This window comes from Melitaea cinxia, chromosome 16 (assembly GCF_905220565.1).
Source record: "Melitaea cinxia chromosome 16, ilMelCinx1.1, whole genome shotgun sequence".
Taxonomy (NCBI): Eukaryota; Metazoa; Arthropoda; class Insecta; order Lepidoptera; family Nymphalidae; genus Melitaea; species Melitaea cinxia.
In genome coordinates this window covers 10,799,445-10,820,439 of record NC_059409.1, presented here as the reverse complement: position 1 = coordinate 10,820,439, position 20,995 = coordinate 10,799,445, and the positions used below count along the sequence as shown (strand labels likewise).

Genomic DNA, 20,995 nt, shown 5'->3' with positions numbered 1-20,995 from the left:
TCAACCGACGATAAAAATCTTTTCTCACAGTTAAATGCTATATAACGAAGTATTGAAGTGTAAGATTGTAATCATCATTTTTATATTTGTTTTATCATTTTAACCTTGTCCCTCAAAGTGAAATTTTTTTACAAAGAAGATCATCATTACAGCCTATACAGTCCACTGCTGGACATAGGCCTCCACAAGTTTACGCCAAAAATAACGTGAACTTATGTGTTTTGCCGCCACGTTGGGCAGGCGGGTTGGTGACCGCAGGGCTGGCTTTGTCGCACCGAAGACGCTGCTGCCCGTCTTCGGCCTGTGTGTTTCGAAGCTAGCTGTTGGATGGTTATCCCTCCACCGGTCGGCTTTTTAAGTTCCAAGGTGATAATGGAACTGTGTTATCCCTTAGTCACCTCTTACGACACCCACGGGAAGAGAGGGGGTGACTATATTCTTTAGTACCGTAGCCACACAGTAGATGTAGATTACAAAGAAGATAAGTAAAATAAGTAAAATATGACCAGGGCCGATAATTTTTGAAACTAAAAAAATATATAGTAGGATGAAACCCATTGTAAAATAAAGAGAATACAACGAAAATGAAAGGAAAAATAAATTACAGGCGATCTGGGGCCGGGAAGTGGTAGGGTAACGGCTTAATCTCGATTTTCGGCTAAAGCACAAGTCCCATGGAAAAAAGGTAAATGACAAAGTTGTAGGTAATAAAAAAAATCTACAACTATTTCAAATCTAAGTCTTTACACGTTTTTCATATAACCTCAAAATTCATGTGAAAATTCGGGCTATGCTTGGGGTCTCTCTCAAAGACAGGATTAGAAATGAGACTATCCGCGAGAGAACGAAAGTAACCGACATAGCCCACAGAATTAGCAAGTTGAAGTGGCAGTGGGCTGGTCATCTGTGTCGCAGGACCGATGGCCGTTGGAGTAGACGGGTCCTAGAGTGGAGACCGCGTCTTGGCAAACGCAGTGTGGGACGTCCTCCGGCCCGTTGGACCGACGATCTACGTAAGATTGCCGGTGTAGGCTGGATGAGGATTGCGGAAGACCGGGATGTGTGGCGCGAACTTGGGGAGGCCTATGTCCAGCAGTGGACTGCGATAGGCTGAAGTGTGAGTGTCATGTGAAAAATTCAAAAAAGTAAGTTTTTGGCTTTTTATTTTTCTTTCACAATTTTTTTAGAAAATTTGGTGAAGACTTACCTTTTATGTCCCAAGCATACCCTTATTTTGACCTCAATATCGAAAAAGCACTCTTATTTTCAATCGAAAATTCTCACATCAAAATATCAGCTTTTTTTTAAGACTTGTAGTGTAGCTGGAAATCGAGATAATCGCTTCAACACCCCCCTACCACCACTTCCCGACCTCAGATCACCCGTAATTTATTTTACCTTTAATTTTCGTTGTAGTCTCTTCCTATTCCAATGGGTTTCATCCAACTATATATTTTTTTTTCACTTTTTACCATTTTTAAAGGCTTCAGCCCTGGTCTATACTATATACGACGAACAATAAATGATTCATCGTGTATGATAAAAAAATACTACCTTTTAAAAGTTCGTAGTCCGACTAATAATATAAGGTTTTTATTTATTTTAAGTTGCATTTTAATTTCAAGTGAATCGAATCTGATCTTATACATATTTACTTTTTTATATACACAAGTCTCCCCAAGTAGGCAAGGATTGTGTTCCATATGATTGTTTTCAATACTGAACAGTCGACTGGCGTCATCTATTATATAAAACTAGCTGACCACGCAAACGTTTTTTTGCCATATATTTTATTAACCTTCTAAATCCCCCCCTCCCTTATAACTTAGGGGAATGAAAAATAGATGTTGGCTGATTCTCAGACCTACCCGATATGCACACAAAATTTCATAATATTTTATTAACCCTCTTAGCCTCCCTCCCTTATAACTTAGGGGTATGAAAAATAGATGTTGTTCGATTCTCAGACCTACCCGATATGCACACAAAATTTTCATCGGTCAAGTCGTTTCGGAGGAGTTTAAGTACAAACACCGCGACACGAGAATTTTATATATTAGATTAAATATATAATTATTATAACCAGATTCGGGGTTGAATCAAACCCACAGCTCAGGTGCAGAAAACAGGTGACCGGCACCTAAGCTAATGGGCGAGTCACGATTTTATGTATGGTGCGACCCATAAACCAATTGTAATTATTGCGTAGTTAGTATAGGTATGATTGAATGATATAATTTTGTGTAACTTGATTGATGAAAGAGAGTTAACCAATAACATAAAAAACAAAATTGATGATACTCTATTAATCTTGCTTCGTTAATATTATTCATTAAAGATTTTATTTAGAACATGGTTTTGCTTTCTTGTATCCATTTCTTTATTTTGACGATGGTTTGGCACAGTCGTTACAGCGACTGGCTCTTGCTTAAGTGGTCGTAAGTCCCGCTCACGATTAATATTTGTGGAACGAAATATGATTTTATCCTTCATATTTATTTATATAATGTACGTGAAAAATTAAAAAAAACCCTAATTTTTATTAGGCGGAATTTAAAATTGGAGACAAATTTTGATAACATTATTAGTATGTGTAGTAGGCGATGTAAAATACCCATTTAAAACTTAACAAGCATGATATAACTAAGTTTATCGCAGTCTGTATGTCTAGCAATAATTATAACTAGTGAAAGTACTACGAGTATTCGTGAAAACAATTAATGTTTGAATAAAAAATACCGTAGTTTAAGAGACTATTACTTCATCTAATTAATTTAAAATAAACCATTACGTAACACTAATTTAGTTAAATGAAACTGTCTCTTTTCTCTGCTACAGTAATGTAATTACTTTGACTTGTAACAAAAGTTCCCATCTTTGTTTTAAAAGTAATGGCAAGTGCATATTTAACTTTCTTTTAATAAGTAACTTTTAAGTGTCAGCTTTTAAATAATATTTAATTTTAATTTTATTTAATGTATTGCTGTTATTTAAATTTATTTATGTTTTAATTGTGTATAATGATATTTAAAAAAAAAAAAATTTTTTACAATTATTTTTGCTAATGCATAGATTAACTTTGTGTGTGTAATAAAAATTTTAATTTACGAACATAATTGTAAAACCTATTAAACGAAATAAATGTAATTATCAATTTATTAAGCAGTAAAATATTTTTTAAAAACATATTTAAGTTTTAACTTATTTAATTCCATGAAGATTCACGCAAAATATTAAATGTTATACTAGATGTGATTGTCAGTGTATTAGTGACTATTTTGCTTAGTAGTACAGTATTCGTACTTGTTAGAATGATAAAACTCTCCCAAATTTCGCTGATTAGAATCCATCACACTTTATCTTGTATACTTCAACTTAAAAATGAACCAATACAATACTACTACTTTTACTACTAACGCGGTAAACTATACTAATGTAAGAGTTCTAAGTTTTCTATAGTATCTATCTACGTACATTAGTGTATTATTTACATTATATTTTTACATGAACTTATAACGACCTGTGACTCGTGTGACTGAATCTGTACATTATAAATGTTCATTCCTAGATTAAGCACTAATTTGTGTTTTTAAATTGATTTATAATAAATGCATTTTCTAGAGATTATGTTGATATATTTTTTTAATTTTGCGATTAGGTCACGCTTAAAGTATTGAACTTTTGATCATAAAAGGTTCATCTAGAAATCTAAGGTTGATTTTTATAGCGTTTTTGATTCGTTGATGCGATTATTCATTAGTCCTAATTTTCACGTTTGCGTACTTGTTTGTGGACTTGAAGTCATCAGGGCAGAAGTAGTGCTATGATCATATCTTAAAAAGAATGAACAGAATATATAGTTTACTTCATAATGTCTCGGTATGAAAAAATTAGTGATAGCTTAAGAAATGCGAAATATAGAGGTATTATGCACTTGCCCTATGTTACTTGAATAGCGGGACCATTTACGTGACGTAGATTGACTGATCGAAACGCATCCTTATTCTAGTTCAACGTTATTTCGTACGAACTACATATATATCCGATAGTTCGTTTAATTCTTGGTTTTCTTTCATTTTATGTTTGGAACTGTGTCACATCCAAACATTTGATGAATTTCAAAACAATATAAATAAAATGAAAAATGGGAATATGAATAGGAAGCAATGAATTAATGTAAATAATAAAAAGCAGGAACAGGTGATAAATTCACTACATCTTGCGAAAATTTATAACATTATTTCCACATTATGGTGTCATTATAATATGACTTCCACATTTATTACTCAACGAGTTTTGTAGATAGCTATGAGAGGTTAAACATTAATGTCGTTACTGGTTTGATCTTAATATTATTCCTTTGTTTTTTAAATTTCTGTAATGAAAGAACAATAGAGGTGTGTGTTACTACATTATTTAACATAATTGAAAATATTGTTTTATTGAACGCCTTACTCACTCACTTCAGTCTATCGCAGTCCACTGCTGGACACAGTCCTCTACAAGTTCGCGCCAAAATGGCGTGAACTCATGTGTGTTGCCCCTAGTCACCACGCTGGGCAGACGGGTTGGTGACCGCAGGGCTGGCTTTGTTACACCGAAGACGTTGCTGCTCGTCTTCAGCCTGTGTATTTCAAAGCCAGCAGTTGGATGGTTATCCCGCCACCGGTCGGCTTTATAAGTTCCAAGGTGATAGTAGAACTGTGTTATCCCTTAATCGCGTCTTACGACACCCATGGGAAGAGCTGGGGTAGCTATATTTTTTACTGCCATAGCCAAACACAGATTTACTATTCATTATACGCCTAACGTGTACTATTAAAAATGCTTATCATTGGGCGGATCTTATATTAGTAATAAAAAAAAAAACTATTAACTACTAATTATTTTTTTAAATAATGTGTATTGTGCATAAAACATCGATTATTATTAGTTTTATAAAAACTGTAACAAATATTGTGTAAACTGAAGATAATAAAATTTTAATTTTGAGTTCCCAACTTCGAAAAGTAAATGTTTCTTTCTAGAGCAAGGTGTTCATGTATATAACACAATCCCAAAATCGATTTTACAACTCTTTATTGGCTTATTATTTTATATAAAGTTAAGTACATGTAATAGTGCAGATGGCAAATATATGAGGGCTTAGTAACGCTAGATTTCATGCAGGAATGAATTTATAATTAATTTTTGTTTTTCGACACACAAAAAAAAAGTTAAAACAATCTACAATTGTATCATGAAACAATATAAATCATCTATGGCTTTATACCGAGGCAAGGGAAAAAGTCTTCGTATTTTCTGGTAAAAAGTTGCAATGAAATCTTTTTGGTTGTATTGTTTGTAACTGGCTCGTTTTAATACAACGAAAAGATGATATTTTGACAATTAAATTAAAAAGTAAAAAAACAGTGTCCCGCCATTTTTATCTGTTTAACTGTCCGACAAAATGGATGAATCCAACGAAGAAATTCGGTACATTTTAAAGTTTTACTTTAAAAAAGGGAGAAATGCATCTCAAACCGCGGAACAAAATTTGTGACGTTTATGAACCTAGTGCAGTGTCAGTAAGAGTAGCACAAAATTAGTTTAAGCGTTTTTCATATACTTCTTTAGCCACTCCAAACAAATTGATAAAGTTTGACTGGGAAGTCTTAATGGATTCACTATACAGCCACGACCATTCAACCTAAGATTTTTATCTGTTTCGGACACTTCAGAATTCTTTAGGTTAGTTTAAAGTTAACATTAAAAGAGGACTGTCAAAACTATTTATCGTGGCTTTTTAATGAGAAGTCCTAAAATTACTACTGCTACAAAATGGTACATGTATGTTATAATTAAATTACCTTACCTTGACCTAGTAATCATGTTTGCTCACAAACGAAAAAATCAGCCAAGTGTGAGTCGGAGTCGCGCACGAAGAGTTCCGTACCATTGACTAAACTAAATATACCTAAATGTTTTGTAAAATATTTAATTATTAAATAAAACTAAATATTTTGTGCAAAAAGCGGCAAATATAATCACTTTTATTGTATGAGAGCCCCTCTAAATATTTATTTATTATAATTTTATTATTTATTATTAAAGTAAATATACAGTTACCATTTATTGATATCGAGCTAAAATACGCAAAAAATCGCGTTTGGTGTATGGGAGCCCCCCTTAATTTTTAATTTCAGTTTGTTTTTAGTATTTGTTATAATAGAAGCAACATAAATACATAATTTGTAAAAATTTCAACTGTCTAGCTATCGCAGGCCTGGTGACAGACAGACGGACGGACAGACGGACGGACGGACGGGCGAACGGACAGACAGACAGAGAAGTCTTAGTAATAGGGTCCCGTTTTTAACCTTTGGGTACGGAATCCTAAAAACTAATCTCAAGTACATTGAAAAGTAATACAACGTAGGTATACGAAATAATAGTCAAGTAAATACGCGTTATTACAGTTAATTCAAACAGTGCTTGTTAGATGACGATTAGATTTAAATGAAACAACGTGACAAACGCCAACTTTTGACTAAAAAAAGAATCATGAAAATCGGTACACAGTAAAAAGTTATGAGTCAAGTAAATACACATTATTAGAGATAACTCAAAAGTTACTTGTCAATCCTCAATTAAATTTAAACGGAACTACATATTAAGCATTACCTTTTGATTAAAATAAGAATCATTGAAATCAGTCCACTTAATAAAAAGTTATGAGGTAAAAAATAAAAAATAGCGTCGAATTAAGAAGCCCCTCCCTTTGAAGTTGGTTCAAAATGATGATTGATGATGTTAACTAATGGATTTTAATGACATTTTGAAGAAAACTTTAGTATATGAAGCAATAAGTGTAAAACAAGAAAATCGATTACCTTGTTTCAAAATGAATGTGGTAAACAGTTGGACCAACTCTACTTACAAATATGCAAATAACTTGAAAGCGCCTCTGGTCGCGCTCTATGATCTATACAACCAATAAAGGTGAACATTTTTGTCTGTGAAAGAAAAAGTACTTTACTATAAAAACAATTTAACCTTTCAGTTCAATAAATGTTTTAATATGATCGCTAAGATTTGTGTTAAAAAAATATACATTTTGAAATTAAATTTTTATTTTCTATACACTACCTACAATATTTTTCATGGTTTTAAAATATCTTTGATTTAATTTTCTGATAGACTTTTATGAGTATTGGTTGTTATCACAGAATGTCTTAAGAGTGAAAGTGTGCAATCAAGTTTGTCGCACGGACCATATCGACCGTGTGCTTTCGGACAAGCAACCTCAGCGCATCTCGAACTCTTCCGAGGTATATAAGAACGTAACATAGTGATTCACAGACCCATTGCTTTGCACGTACTCGTCCACTGGAACACGAAAACAGGTACGGTTGACCACACACTTAAAAAAATTAAGTAATACGATATTGACACCTACAATAAATACATTAAGTCATATTTTAGCTTGTCTGTTTTTGATTTGCTGTATGGTGTCATGGTAAAGTGCATTAGTGATGTGTTGTGCGGTGTAGTGCTGTGATTGATAAAGGATTTTTTTCTTTTGACAGAAAGTGGAGCGCCGTAATACATAGCAGATTCGAAATGCGGTGGTTTTCAGTGGTAAATATATTTGTAACTTTAATAACTTGAAGCTTAATATCACATAATTATAATGAAAACGATTATGCTGTTCGTGTAAATTACTTCTAATGATAATTGTAGAAGAAATCGTAATGTGTTTGTATAATACATCTAATGCATCTATATTAACGAACTAATGACACTAAATAACGTCTTGATTACACTTTAGAAGAGTAAGCTTCATTTCCTATTTGAGTTTATTTTTGTTATGTAATAACTAATTTTCATAATTGCACAATATCAGACAGTAATCCATAACAAATCCATAACTGTCACTAATTTTGGTAATTAGTTCTTGTATAACATAGAAATTTTGATAAACCTGGCAATTATTTATATATAATATATCCGAAATATTAGTTTCTTCGTGTAGTAAAACATTAACGAATTTACACATATATATATGTCAGATGGATCGACACAGATAAACCTTCTGTTATTGTTGCCCAAAAATATAGCCTAAAGAGGCAAGGCATTAGAGTTATTTCATTTAACTTGAAAATTCAAACAATAGGAATTACTATTTATTTGTTAGAATAAAACATAAGAAGCATACCAGTATATTACTTTCTATTGAGAAAATTAAGAGATTACACAACAAACAGAGAAATTGAAAAAAATCCATATCTAATAAGGACGACACGAAAAAACGTCGGTTTCTTAGGTTCGATTCCCGCTCGGGATGGATATTTGTATGTGTACAAATATTTTTTCCGGTTCGGATGTCTGTCATTGTGGGTCTTCCCACCGTGCCTCGGAGAGCACGTTAAGCCGTTGGTCCCGGTTGTTATCATAAATACCTGATAGCGATTGTTGCTCATAGTAGTGAACATATCTGCCAATCCGTAGTAGAGTAGCGTGGTGGATTAAGCTTCGATCCTTCTCTTACATGGAATATGAAGCCTATGCCCAGCAGTGGGGTGTTACGGGCTGAATGCGAAGAATTCAAATTGATTTTATTATTACAATTTAATTTTGTCATAAGATTCAACTTTTAATTGAAAAAGATATTTCTAAAAATATTATAATTAATATAAAATATTAATTCAAATTAATTATCCTATTAGCAACCGCTCGTTTTATTAGCATACTATTGACGCCTTATTAGATAACAGATTTTATTTCAAATATAATTATTGATTTGATCAAATTAATAATATTTTAAGTAATTGAAACGATTAAACAATTTTAATAGGTCTTAACATCTAGACTGGTTTAAAGCACTATACTATATTGTTTTTTTTTGTAATTTAAGCTCTAGACACAACATAAACTTTCAACCGTTAGTTGTAATATGTAGGTTGAGTGACTAATTGATTTTCACTGATATGAATCAAAAGGAAAAATCTTAGTTATAAATTTAAAGCCAACCAATCAATGGGTTCTCGAAACTCAATTCTTCAGCAATTTTGGTTATTAACTATGTTTGTATTGATACAAATATTTGGACTTATTGGATGCAAAAAATAAATAAATGGAGTTTTAATTTAAATATCTAATGAGAATGGGCACCATCAATACGTAAATATGCTTGGCGCAATAATATTATTACAAACGCATTTTGTAATGATATTTTTATAATTATATGTTTTTAGGTAACTTAAGAACTCAACCATCGCCACAAAAGCTCTAACGGAAAATGAACAGTTATTTGGCATATGATCGAGTCTGCCTTTGTTGTCTAGGTCTCTTTAGTATTCACTGCAATACCCAAGTCTATTTTGCTTTGTAATGTTTCTATTATTTAGACTACTTATAATGAACATATTTCTCCGTGTCATTCTTTGCGATAGTCACTTAGTTTGAACATTAAATCTTCACCTATCTTCTTTGACTTATAATATTTTCAATTAGTGTTAGTTACATGATCATTTCTTCGTCTTTTTAGGACAGCAATATTAACACTAAGAACCAAGAACGAAAAGATTGTGTAATACCTGTATATCTCGTAGGAACCGACGTTATTTATTTGAACATATCTCAGGATTTTAATTAAAATTAATTTTGCGTTATATTGCCTGCTGATTGAAACAGGTCATCATTACAAAATATTATGTCAAAGGTGAGAAAGCTATCGCACTTCTCTTATAGACGTGAACGACAATTGTGTACATTTATTCAACCCCATCTTAAAGGGTTTTATTAAAAAAATAAACAAGTTTTTAAGGGTTTTAGTAAACTCCAATCTAGAAGTACATAAATGAAATGAGGAATGAGAGTTTCTTTGTGGATAAGATCGCTAGCAGCAATTAATTTATTTATAAAAGTTCAATACGCAAAAGTTAAAAGACCGAAGAAATTACTAAAAAATTATTGAAATTTAAATACTTTTTTCTAAAACGCTATTAATAACAAATTAAAATTTATTGCTTGTTACATCTTTTTTCATTATTATTGTCGTGATAAATAATTCTATTGCAAGTAATATTGAGCTCCGTGATTTAAATCAATTTCTATAAAGTGACAATCTCAACCATAATTTTGCATATCGACGAGATATACGCCAATAAATAAAGTTTATGGCTGTAATATAAAAGTAATTACTGATGCGATTATGAGTCGATTTATAGTTTTTATTGGACGTTGTCACGTTATTCAATTTTCTTGTTTGTTTATATAATAGTAGAAGTTATAAGCTAAAAGGTATTCGCAACACAAATAACTGTTTTCATATTTAAATTCAACGATATTTATTTTATTATAAACTACTGAAATTAGAGAGTTTAGTTTTAATCTAATACATGAAATCTTCGTGACACGACCTTTGTAGTCGTATTCCTCCGAAACCGTTTGAAATTTTTATGAATTATTTGTTTTTACTTTCTAGATTGTAAACTTATGTATCATCTATACAAATAAATAAAATTGGAGTGTCTGTTCGTAATATTAAAATAACTGGTTTTTACTAAATGAATATGTATGTCTACATGGTATATACGAGTATACCAAAATAATATTTTTACAATTTTTGTCTGTTTGTCTGTCTGTATGTTTGTTTCGGCTAATCTCTGAAACGGCTGGACCGATTTTGGGGCTTTCACTGGGCAGATAGCTGATGTAGTAAGGAGTAACTTAGGCTTTTATTTTAGCAATTTAATTAATTTACAACTCTGCGAACTAAACACTAACTTTTTTGTTAAATTCCACGCCGACGAAGTCGCGGACACAGCTAGTTGTATAATATAAACATTTCGTTAAAAATGTAATATTGTGTGGTAAAAAGTCAAAGAATAGGAAGAAAACGAACTCTCTTTTTATAATCACATAATTTAAAAATGAATAATTCAGTTTTATGTAATATTACATTTTAATTGCGTTGTTGATAAGCGAGGCGTAAAATCTTAGATCATTTTCTTACGGTTATATGACACCATTCATATTTATGGCTCTTAAGAAATACGCATCTTTCACTGTTAATCACTTAAAAGTTATTAATTATATACGACCTTAAAACCCTTTTTTAATTCTTACCTCATATTATTTTGTAATTCTTTTAATTGGCTAATAGTTAATTGGTTGTAAAAGTTTATAAATTATTAAATTAAGTTAAGATCAATAAAAAATTCTTTTTATTTATATTTCTTGTTAAGATATATTGTAATTTGTACTAAAGTGTACATAGTTCTTGCACATTAATTTACGTATTTTCAACATAATAGCAATACTTGTTTTTAACACATTGATAGTTCCTCGTTTCGTAATGCATTAGGTTCTCGCAGGTATGAGAAGCAGTAATCGAAGATGATGTTAGATTATTCACTAATGTCATAACTTGACCTGAATTTGAAAAAAAGTAACTTTTACAAGTCATCATGATTGCGCACACGATGTTCTTACGGGGTCATTAAATGTTTGAAGACATTTTGACGTACAATTATCTGATCTAATATAGTAGTTTATTTTTATTATTGCCTTTGTTTTGTTTTCAACAAAATGTCAATGATATTTGTGACAAATGAGATGATCGGATGTGCCATTACCTACATTAATATTACGGAACGATACTAATAATTTAGCCATTGTGAACTAAGGTTTAAGTAATAGCTGTGACTCTAGAATTATTTTTGTGTTAGTTTCAATGTTAATATAACTTGATATTCTAATTTATGCTTGACGAAAATTTCTAAAAAGGAGTTTAAAAAACATTCAAAAATATATAATATATCGAACAATATAATTAAACACTTAGAAGAAGTAATAAGAATAACACAATGGAATGTCTGCAATTGTGCTGTGCTCCAATAAGGTACAGTGCTCAGTTAAAATTAGATTATTATAATATAATATGGTTCGTGCGTTCAAAATTCCTAAGAAGATTTTTTTTTTTCAATTTTATTCATGTTACAAACAACAAATTAAATAGTATTTTGTAAGAACAAAAAAATATATATATAAACATTACAAATGAATTTTCAATTTAATTATACTTATTCTACAAGTTTATAAACAGTTAGGGGTATAAACGGAAAATGTTAGTTGATATTTTGCAATCCCATCGAATGCAATTTGACTTTCTCTTTTATATTGTAGATTGAATCCAGTGATTCTCGCTTTCGTCTCGCGTTACTATAAAACACGTAATGCGCTTCATCTTTGCATGCGTGCAGTTAGATTATGACAATTTGTTCATACTCAAGCGAGAGCTTGCTAGTAATTGTTTATGTGTTTGGACCATTAATTATTTTAATTGTCTTGAAAAATGTTATAATTGCATTTGGTATTTTTGACAAAATATTTGCGGAGTTTGATAGTTGATTGATTGGAATCTTAATGTACAAAGTAGTTGTTTAAAATGTTTTTTCATTGATAGATCATTATCATTATCTATATCTAAATCTATATCTATAAATTAATACGTGAAGCAAAAACTTCGTACCCATTTTTACGGAAATTACGCGGACGGAGGAGTATGAAATTTTGCACATTTATAGTTTACATAGAGAAGGAGTGCAGAATGTTAATATATATTTTATAAATTATGCATAAAAATACATTAAATAATTTTAAAAAATATATTACACACACTACCATGTATTTGATACACACGCATATATACTCTTTTGTATATTATTATAGAACTTTTTTGTTTATTATTATAGAACTGTTTTTGACAACAGAACCTTAATAATATTCAAACTTATAATTAGTTTTAATTATGGTCGAATTTCGACCACTAGTAAAATTTGATTCTCATATGAATCTTTATATTTTTGTTTTGTTTAATATAGTAATAAGCACTGAATTACAGGACAAAAAATCTCTAAAATATAAAGTTATGTGATATATTGTGAGAACACCATTAATTTTTTTGTCGTATTTTATCAAGTTAAAATGTTACATCATAGCAATGAAATATTGATGGAGAATTTTATATAATTTTTAATTATACGTTAGGTTCACATGCTGAGGTCAAGGAAAGCAGCGTCTGAGGATTTCGCAGATACTCTAATAAAATTGTTGTTACGTAAAACCATAAAGTTCATATTATTGTATTTATTATTACGTTCATAGTATCCAAATGTATTCAATGTTAATCCAACTCTGATATATTGTTCTTTTTACAGCGTTGAACAAATGTCTACTTTACTTAAGCGCATCTGTACTAACGTTTTATAAATGTGTTAATAATATTTATTTTTCGATTTCAGGTGTGTTTTGTTCTTGTGCTGGCGACAACTATAGCAATACCGGACCCTAAAAAATATAAAAATAATTCAAATGATAAGGATAAAAAAACAGAATCATTGACTAATGATGAACGTAAGTTTCTAAGAGAGGTCGAAGAAAAATTTGGTGTGAAATCAAAAGAGATTGCGAGTAATGTTAAAACGGAAGAATATAAAAATAAAGAAGAAAAGGCCGGAAGTAACAAAGAAACTTCGCCGCCTCAACAAAAACCTCCTTTTCCAGCAGTAATTGCAATAGAAATTGTAAACGATACAGACTCAAATTCAAAAGGGAAACGAACAATCGATGCTAATCTTGGTTACGGATACAGGACTAATGATGGATATAGCTACACCTACTTTGGGAAGGCAAACCAAGAAAGAGGAAAGTTTATGATATATCCTTACTCGCAGGAAGATATACCACCAAGTCCAAATGCACATGAAAATAAGTACACATCATCTTCTACTAGTGTTGAAATCCAACCCTCACAGGCCTATGAATTGGTTCCTGTAAAGGACGAACAGACGTCATATGAATATAAGAAACCTGCTGTTGAATTCAAAACTGGTTATGAAAAGAATTTAGAATCACCTTCAGCTGGATATTCTAGTGGAAAAGCCGCACAAACCTTGTACACGACTTACAATGGTCAAGAATTCTCCGGTTTAAGCGGACAGTTCCCAACTGTGATGCCTAATTACTTCGTAAATCCTACGCAACTTCTTAACAATCCTCATTATCAAAACGCTGGTTTGACTCAGGATCATTTGCGTACTCAAAGTTCACACTTAAATCAGAACAAAAGAATTGTACCCGTATTAGTTTTAAGGGTACCCAGTTCTTATTTGAAAAATCCAACGGCTGAATTATATCCTGATTTGCCAAATAATTACCCTTTATCACAACATTTAAATAGTGTAAATCTTCAAGAGCTCGTTAATCAATATTTCAAGAAAAATGGTTTTTCAGTTGCTCCACAGATAATGTCTTATGAAAGTCGTTCAGTTTCGCAAACCCATATGCGACCACAACAGTACTCAAATCCTTACGCAAAGCCATTGTATACTCAAGCAGATTACTCTGGTATCCAATACTCTGGAGTTAAGCCAGTGATGGCTAGATATCCTATGACTTACTCGCACCAAAAATATCACGTCTCTCAGCCTCAATCGTTATATCAGTATCCAGCAAACCAACAATACGAGTATGAATACCAGTATGTACCACAAACAGAAACAAAAATGCGTAGTTATTATATCCAACCACAATATTACCAAAGTTCACAATCAGTTGGTACGTCTAATGAATATCAGTATGACCAATCACTGGCTCAACATCAACCTAACTCAGACAGTAAATTGTCAAATATTGAATATAGTTCTCCACAGTATTCGAGTAGTCAAGAAACTAAAGAAGCATCGTTAGAGTATGGAAGTCAGAATATTCCACAGGAGGCTGATCAGTCAGATGTATCTCATTATGCATCTTCAAATTCTGATACTTCCAATTATGATGTAGCTAAAGAAAATATCGATTATTCAAAACAAAGTGAGTCGGTTGAGTACAATTCTGGGTCACTTCCTGAGTATAGCTCTTCTGCCGATTATTATTCAACATCATCTGGCCAGCCAAGTTCCGTTTCCATATTACCGTCTAAATTGATCCACACTGAACAATATCAAGAAAATTCAGGGTCAAATGAACAGCAAAAATATGTTTACCAAAGTCAAAATATTGAAGATCCCAGTAAAACTTTTGTGCTTTCCGAAAACTATCCTAGTAAAGATCACACAATTGCTACTGTCTTACCATTTTCATACCAGTCAACACCGAAACCATCACAAGCAAGTGTACAGACAGTAAGTTATGTAACACCTGTGCCATCAGCTAAATATCAATCTCAGTATAGAATCATGGTACCGCAAACTGTATTAAAAAATCCAAACAGCGAGAAAGTATCTTATGTCAATTCTCAACCAATGCATTATTTACACGCCGGACAATACTCTTATTCTAACTCTAACAGTGATTATAAAGGAGCAGGTCAATATGTATCACAAATTTCAACCAAGCCATTATATCCTAGAAATTACCACACACATCTAAAAAGAATGGTAAAGGCACCAAGTAAGTCTGAAACCACATTGAAAATAACATCTAGGAGACCAAACGAAAGAAACGAAAAGAAAAAATCACCTTAATTTGGTAACTGGTAAAAATTATTATAACTTTTATTATTATTGTGATTGTTGTCGATTTGTGTAAATAAAAACAAAATATATCTTAGAGGTAAAGAATGATTACTAAGCCATTTTTACATATTCGTTTTATGGATTGTTTAGTTATTATAATCAAGTATTTCGTTTGTGTTATTGATTTGTGAAGATTAAGTTCTTAATCCTTAAATAAATTGTTAGGTTATTCACAATTTGTATAAGACTGTTTTTTTTTTTTTTTAATTTTCAATATAAAATGAAAGAGTACTTGAAATTTCATCGCTACATTAGTAAATATTGTGAACTATTTATTACTGTTATAAGTTAAAAGTATATCCTACAAAACTAATATTTTTTTTAGTCAGCTAGAAATTGGCTGTCATAAAGTGCAATATTCTTAGACAATTAAGAAGAAAATGTTACTATTTCATGGTAATAACTGTGTTTGTTATTTTATTATCATTAATGTGTTTATAAATTAAGTTGTTGAAATAAATATTTATAAGTTGATCTATTTTTAATCACCTTAAAAAATAAACTAATACAAATATACTGTATCTGTTACATTCAAATAATTATGATGCAATTCTATAAATAACTTATCAACCCCAATAGTTGTAAATTTAAACCTAAAATATTAATTAAAATAGGAGATTCAATATTGTTTTTTCAATATATTATTTAAATTATTTTGTATATTTTACTAAAGATACTTATTTCTTAGTACTGAACAGGTTCTTGTATGATATTAATTTGTACGTACTTATGGGTACTAAAGAGGTGAGTTTACGAAGTACAAGCTATGTTTACAATATTTTTATACATTATTTTGTTTCATTTTTAACCATTTTGCTACTAAATTCGAAAGATTGTGATAATGAATAGAAAGGTAAATATCTATAACTAGCTGACCCGGCGAACTTCGTATCGCCTAACACAAACTTTATCGTATGGTATTAAAGTTCAAATTGACTTATAAGTATTATCACAAATCTTTTGTATGGGAGTATTAGAAAAGTGTTGTTTTTAGACTTTTTCAGGAAATTTAAATTTTTTTTTTGAATTTTTCTCTCCGTAAGAACCATCCTCGTACTTCAAGGAATATTTTAAAAAAAGAATTAGCGAAATCGGTCCAACCGTTCTCGAGTTTTGCGCTTAGCAACACATTCAGCGATTCATTTTTATATTATAGATAATATTATAAATAGGAAAGATTTGATTTTTGTTGTCCATGTAAAATTCAACAGTTTTCATTCTCTTTTCAGCTTCTCACAGCTCTCTCAGATCTGCTTTTTAGCTGGTCACATTTTTCATCAAGTTCCCGCCTTCTATTATCTTCAAATAATTCTTAGAAACAGATCTTGGCCCTACAGATTTCCACTTTTTCCAGAATTTGGATAACTTTTTGGCGGGAAAAAAGTTCAATACCTGAGAGGCAGCACAAAATGCCTATGAAGAGTTTGTTGCCTCCCGTCCAGCAGAGTTTTTCAAGAAAGGCATCAGCAAGCTAGAACTACGTTGGCAAAAATGCATGATTCTATGGGTTACTTTGAATAATAAAAATAAAAAATAAAGAAAAAAAGTGCGTTAACATATTTCATCGAAAACAGCAATTTCATAGGTAAAGACATAATGTAATAACACTATCATAAGTCAACGCCATCTGGTTCGATCTTGCATCTTTATTTCCTAACGAGAGGGCTCAATGTTGCAAATCTTCATGTGTTTCCGCTTCTCATTCTGGAGTTCAGAAAAGAAAATATGTTTCGCCACTCTTTATTACGGATTCGAGACAGATGTCTACACCACCGCATCTTTCGACGCATCGGTAGGCTTCCGTACCGCAGATATTAGCTTACCCTTAAACTTCCGTATTGAAGTGATATAAGTGAGTATATGTGTGTTGTTGTGTGATATTTATAATGTCGCAGAGGCACCTAAGGTGGAACTCGTCTAGAGTGCGTCGGTCAGAAGCAGTCTGACGCGCAAGAAATATTATGGTGCATAAGTGTTTGTACAAAACACAGGTTTATAAGGCGATACCAGATGTCTTATTACCCGAGCCCTTTCAACCACACTATGCCTCCGAGTCGACGTGGTATCCCGGGGTGTAGCCGCTCAAACTGTATCAAATGTAACAAATGCATTAGTATAGTCACATAGTAACTGCAATTTATTTCATTAATTGTTGTGACTGGCATTAAAGATGATATTATTGTTAAACAAATGTTGAAATGTTGAAAAATGGGCATCTTTTATTAGGTTAACTTCCTTTAAGACAGCTATTTAACGTTAACATCCTTTTAAAAGCTATTTTTATCAGTTTACTATTACATAAAATAAATGACACTTTTTAATTCATCGCAGCACAAAAATTAACTTATGAATAAAAAAAACTATAATAGATTTAAATCTTTTTTTATTTTAGCGCCTTTTAGTTTTAGGTTACAATATATCCGATGTTAGCAACGAAACTTTGCTATTTAATATAAAAACGATGATTAGTAATTATCTCATGCATTTACTTATAATTTGATCGATGTATTAATATTAGTTGATTTTACCGGTTAATGTCATCAACATTTTTTTAAGGATGTCTTAAATCAAAATATCCTGCTTAGTAGCAGACAACAAAGTTTTTGAATTAAAACTTTTTTACGTACGTTTGACTTGTGGAGTAAGCTGGTGAATGCGTGACGAGATCGTTACGAAAAGTGTGATCGGGCATGGCGAACGGACGTAGAGAGGGAGAAATAAGTTAGTGAAGATAGAATCTCTTTTTTTTAAACTACGTGTTGACATCTTTTGGTGAGCTAAAGTCTCAAAGTATTATAAAGCTATATATATAATATAATAATACCGCATATTTTAGTGCAATTTGAAATAAAGTTTTTGCTGATGGAGCCAGAAAAGACTCTAAAGAAGAAGAAAGTTTGGCCAAAATACGACAGCCTCTCATGAAAAACACTTAATTAGATCTTAAAAACAGACGCAAAATAGTTTTCCTAATAAACCAAATAAAGAATTTATGGCGATGTATATGGTTCCTGTTGTTAAGCATCCTGTATTGGTTATGTAATTGATTAAGATATTTTAGTTCCTACATTTGTTAGTCTACACACGTTCGAGAAAAACGAAAAGCGCCTGACTGTATCGTATTGCACTCCTACATAAATGATAAAAAAATATTTTTGGTAACATTTTATTAGGCAGATTTTTTTTGTTGTGACAGTGTCTATTGACTTTTAAGAGTAATTTGTTTTGAAACACAAAACAAGGAATCGTTATTTTGTTTACGCAAAATTTTTTAGGATATTAAAATTTAATTTCTTTTTATTTCTCAAAATTGAGTAATATTTATTGTAAAAAAGGTAAAAATACTACATAGATATGTTATTTGATCTAAGTATCTGTATATCTCAAAGATTTTGCTACAAGCTACCGGAATAACACGTGTATCGGCTTTTTCTGATTCCTGTTCTGTCTGGTCCACAGCCGGTATTCAAGAAAATGCGGAAGGGAACAGCGAGAGAAAACAGCCCTACCCACTTGAATTTTTATGTGTCATGTCGTTATTATATAAAACACGAGGTTAAGTTTATTTTAATCTATAATTAAATCATAGTAAAATTTAAAAAATTCTACAAATTTTTCGCTAACGTGTATTATTATGTTTTAAAATTTAAAATAATATTCTATTATATAACATTTTTTAAATAGGAACTATTTAGAAAATAACATAATTAAAATTAATTGAAGTTAATAAACCATATACACATAATAATAGCATTAAGATATTAAAGATATGTCAATTTGTTAATTTCAAAATTACTTACAAACATATGATAATATTTGATTATAAAATTATGTGGTGTCATGGGACACCAGATAGGAACGAAGTCCCTTCGGATAGTATAGAAATTGAAAAAAAATGTTGAATTCTATATATATTTTCTAGTTCTTGATTTTTTTTTAATTTGTTGATTGGTTTTTAATTAAGTACATAAAAGTATTCAGGAAATTTAGTATGTTAGAAAATAACAAATACCGTAAAATAAAATAAATCAAAATAATAATAATAATAATAATAATTCAAACTATTATAAAGTGAAATAAAAATAAAAAAAACATGTCTTTATTTATTTTCGTTGATAGTATAAAATTACATAAATAATTGAAATAAACGTTTACTAGTAATATTTTAGTTTTACAAACGTCCATATTATACAGTCGTATGACTGATATTACGTCACTTCCGTTATATATTTTTCTTACGGTTTTAGTATCACATTTTTTATCAGTTTGGTCGCCCAGACAAATGTCAAGCCTGTCGTTAGGAACTTCGTTCCAATAATAGCATTAAGATATTAAAGATATGTCAATTTGTTAATTTCAAAATTACTTAAATGGAAAGTCTTAAGTACTTTAAATGGAAGTTCTCATGTAAGTTATAGGTACAATTTGATTTAATAGAGACAAAATTTGTCTCTTCGGGTCCATGTATCTTGTAAAACATTCACCGGCTTTGTTCAGGACGTTATCTATATTGTTGCATATTTGCAAAGACATTTATTTAACAAGCACCTATTAAGTAAGTTTAGAAAGTAAGCTATATCTACGCCTATTCATTTGTTAGTAAGACGCCCTAGGAGTATCTAAAACCATCAAACTAATAAACAAGGGGCAGGTGTGTTCCTCCTAAGGCATTATTATTGCGAAGCGCTCTCAACAAAGCGCTGCATAACGTGTTTCGTTTTTTAAAGCGATATAACTAAAGCACTTTTTAGCGCTGGAAAGTGTTACTGATAGTATGATTAAACTAATCGTAAGTTTGGACTAGGAAGTGATCGTTAATCATTGATATTGATCACTGTTATTGGTCTGTTTGTAGCTGTGAGGCATTATTACAGATAATGAAGTTTGACATTATGTCTAAGTGTAAATGCACTTAATTTATTTAAGTTCTGTTAAATGTTTTATAACAAATTGTTGTTATTGCTTAAGAGTTTACAAGTCACTTGAATTTATGCTGAAGAATGATCCTAAGTTAGGCTAAATAAAATGACCCCTATATAAGCCTTGAGATTTTCATGAAAGGAGAAAACGTCAGTCTTTAAGTGCCCTATTGTCTATTTTGAATACAATAAATAGCAACAGCTTTTTTCAAACAAGCAGATTTCCTCAATGTTTTCTTTATGACTTAATACATTTTTAAGTCATCTCGGATCACAGTTAGAAAATAACATCTATTTATGTCGACCTACAAAAGTATTGCTTTTTATACAATATGGAAAAGAAAGATAATTGGTCTTATATTATCATAACTACATATTATTGTTACAAGTAATTGCATTTTAAGTATTCGGTTAATTTTTCTATATATGTACAATAATTATGCGAGTTTCTTTGACAATAATTCACGACGCTTCCTCTGTTGTTATTATAAATTTATAACATTACATAAACTG

General features: G+C 31.0%; 1 protein-coding gene across 1 annotated transcript; it reads left to right on the top strand.

Annotated features, from left to right (window-relative positions):
• Positions 1-7,346: 7,346 nt before the first annotated feature.
• On the top strand, positions 7,347-16,037 carry LOC123661109. The gene is made up of 3 exons (XM_045596106.1): positions 7,347-7,385; positions 7,569-7,620; positions 13,290-16,037. The coding sequence occupies exons 2-3, from the start codon at positions 7,603-7,605 to the stop codon at positions 15,510-15,512; spliced, it is 2,241 nt and encodes a 746-aa protein (XP_045452062.1). The 5' UTR covers positions 7,347-7,385; positions 7,569-7,602; the 3' UTR covers positions 15,513-16,037.
• The last annotated feature ends 4,958 nt before the right edge of the window (positions 16,038-20,995 follow it).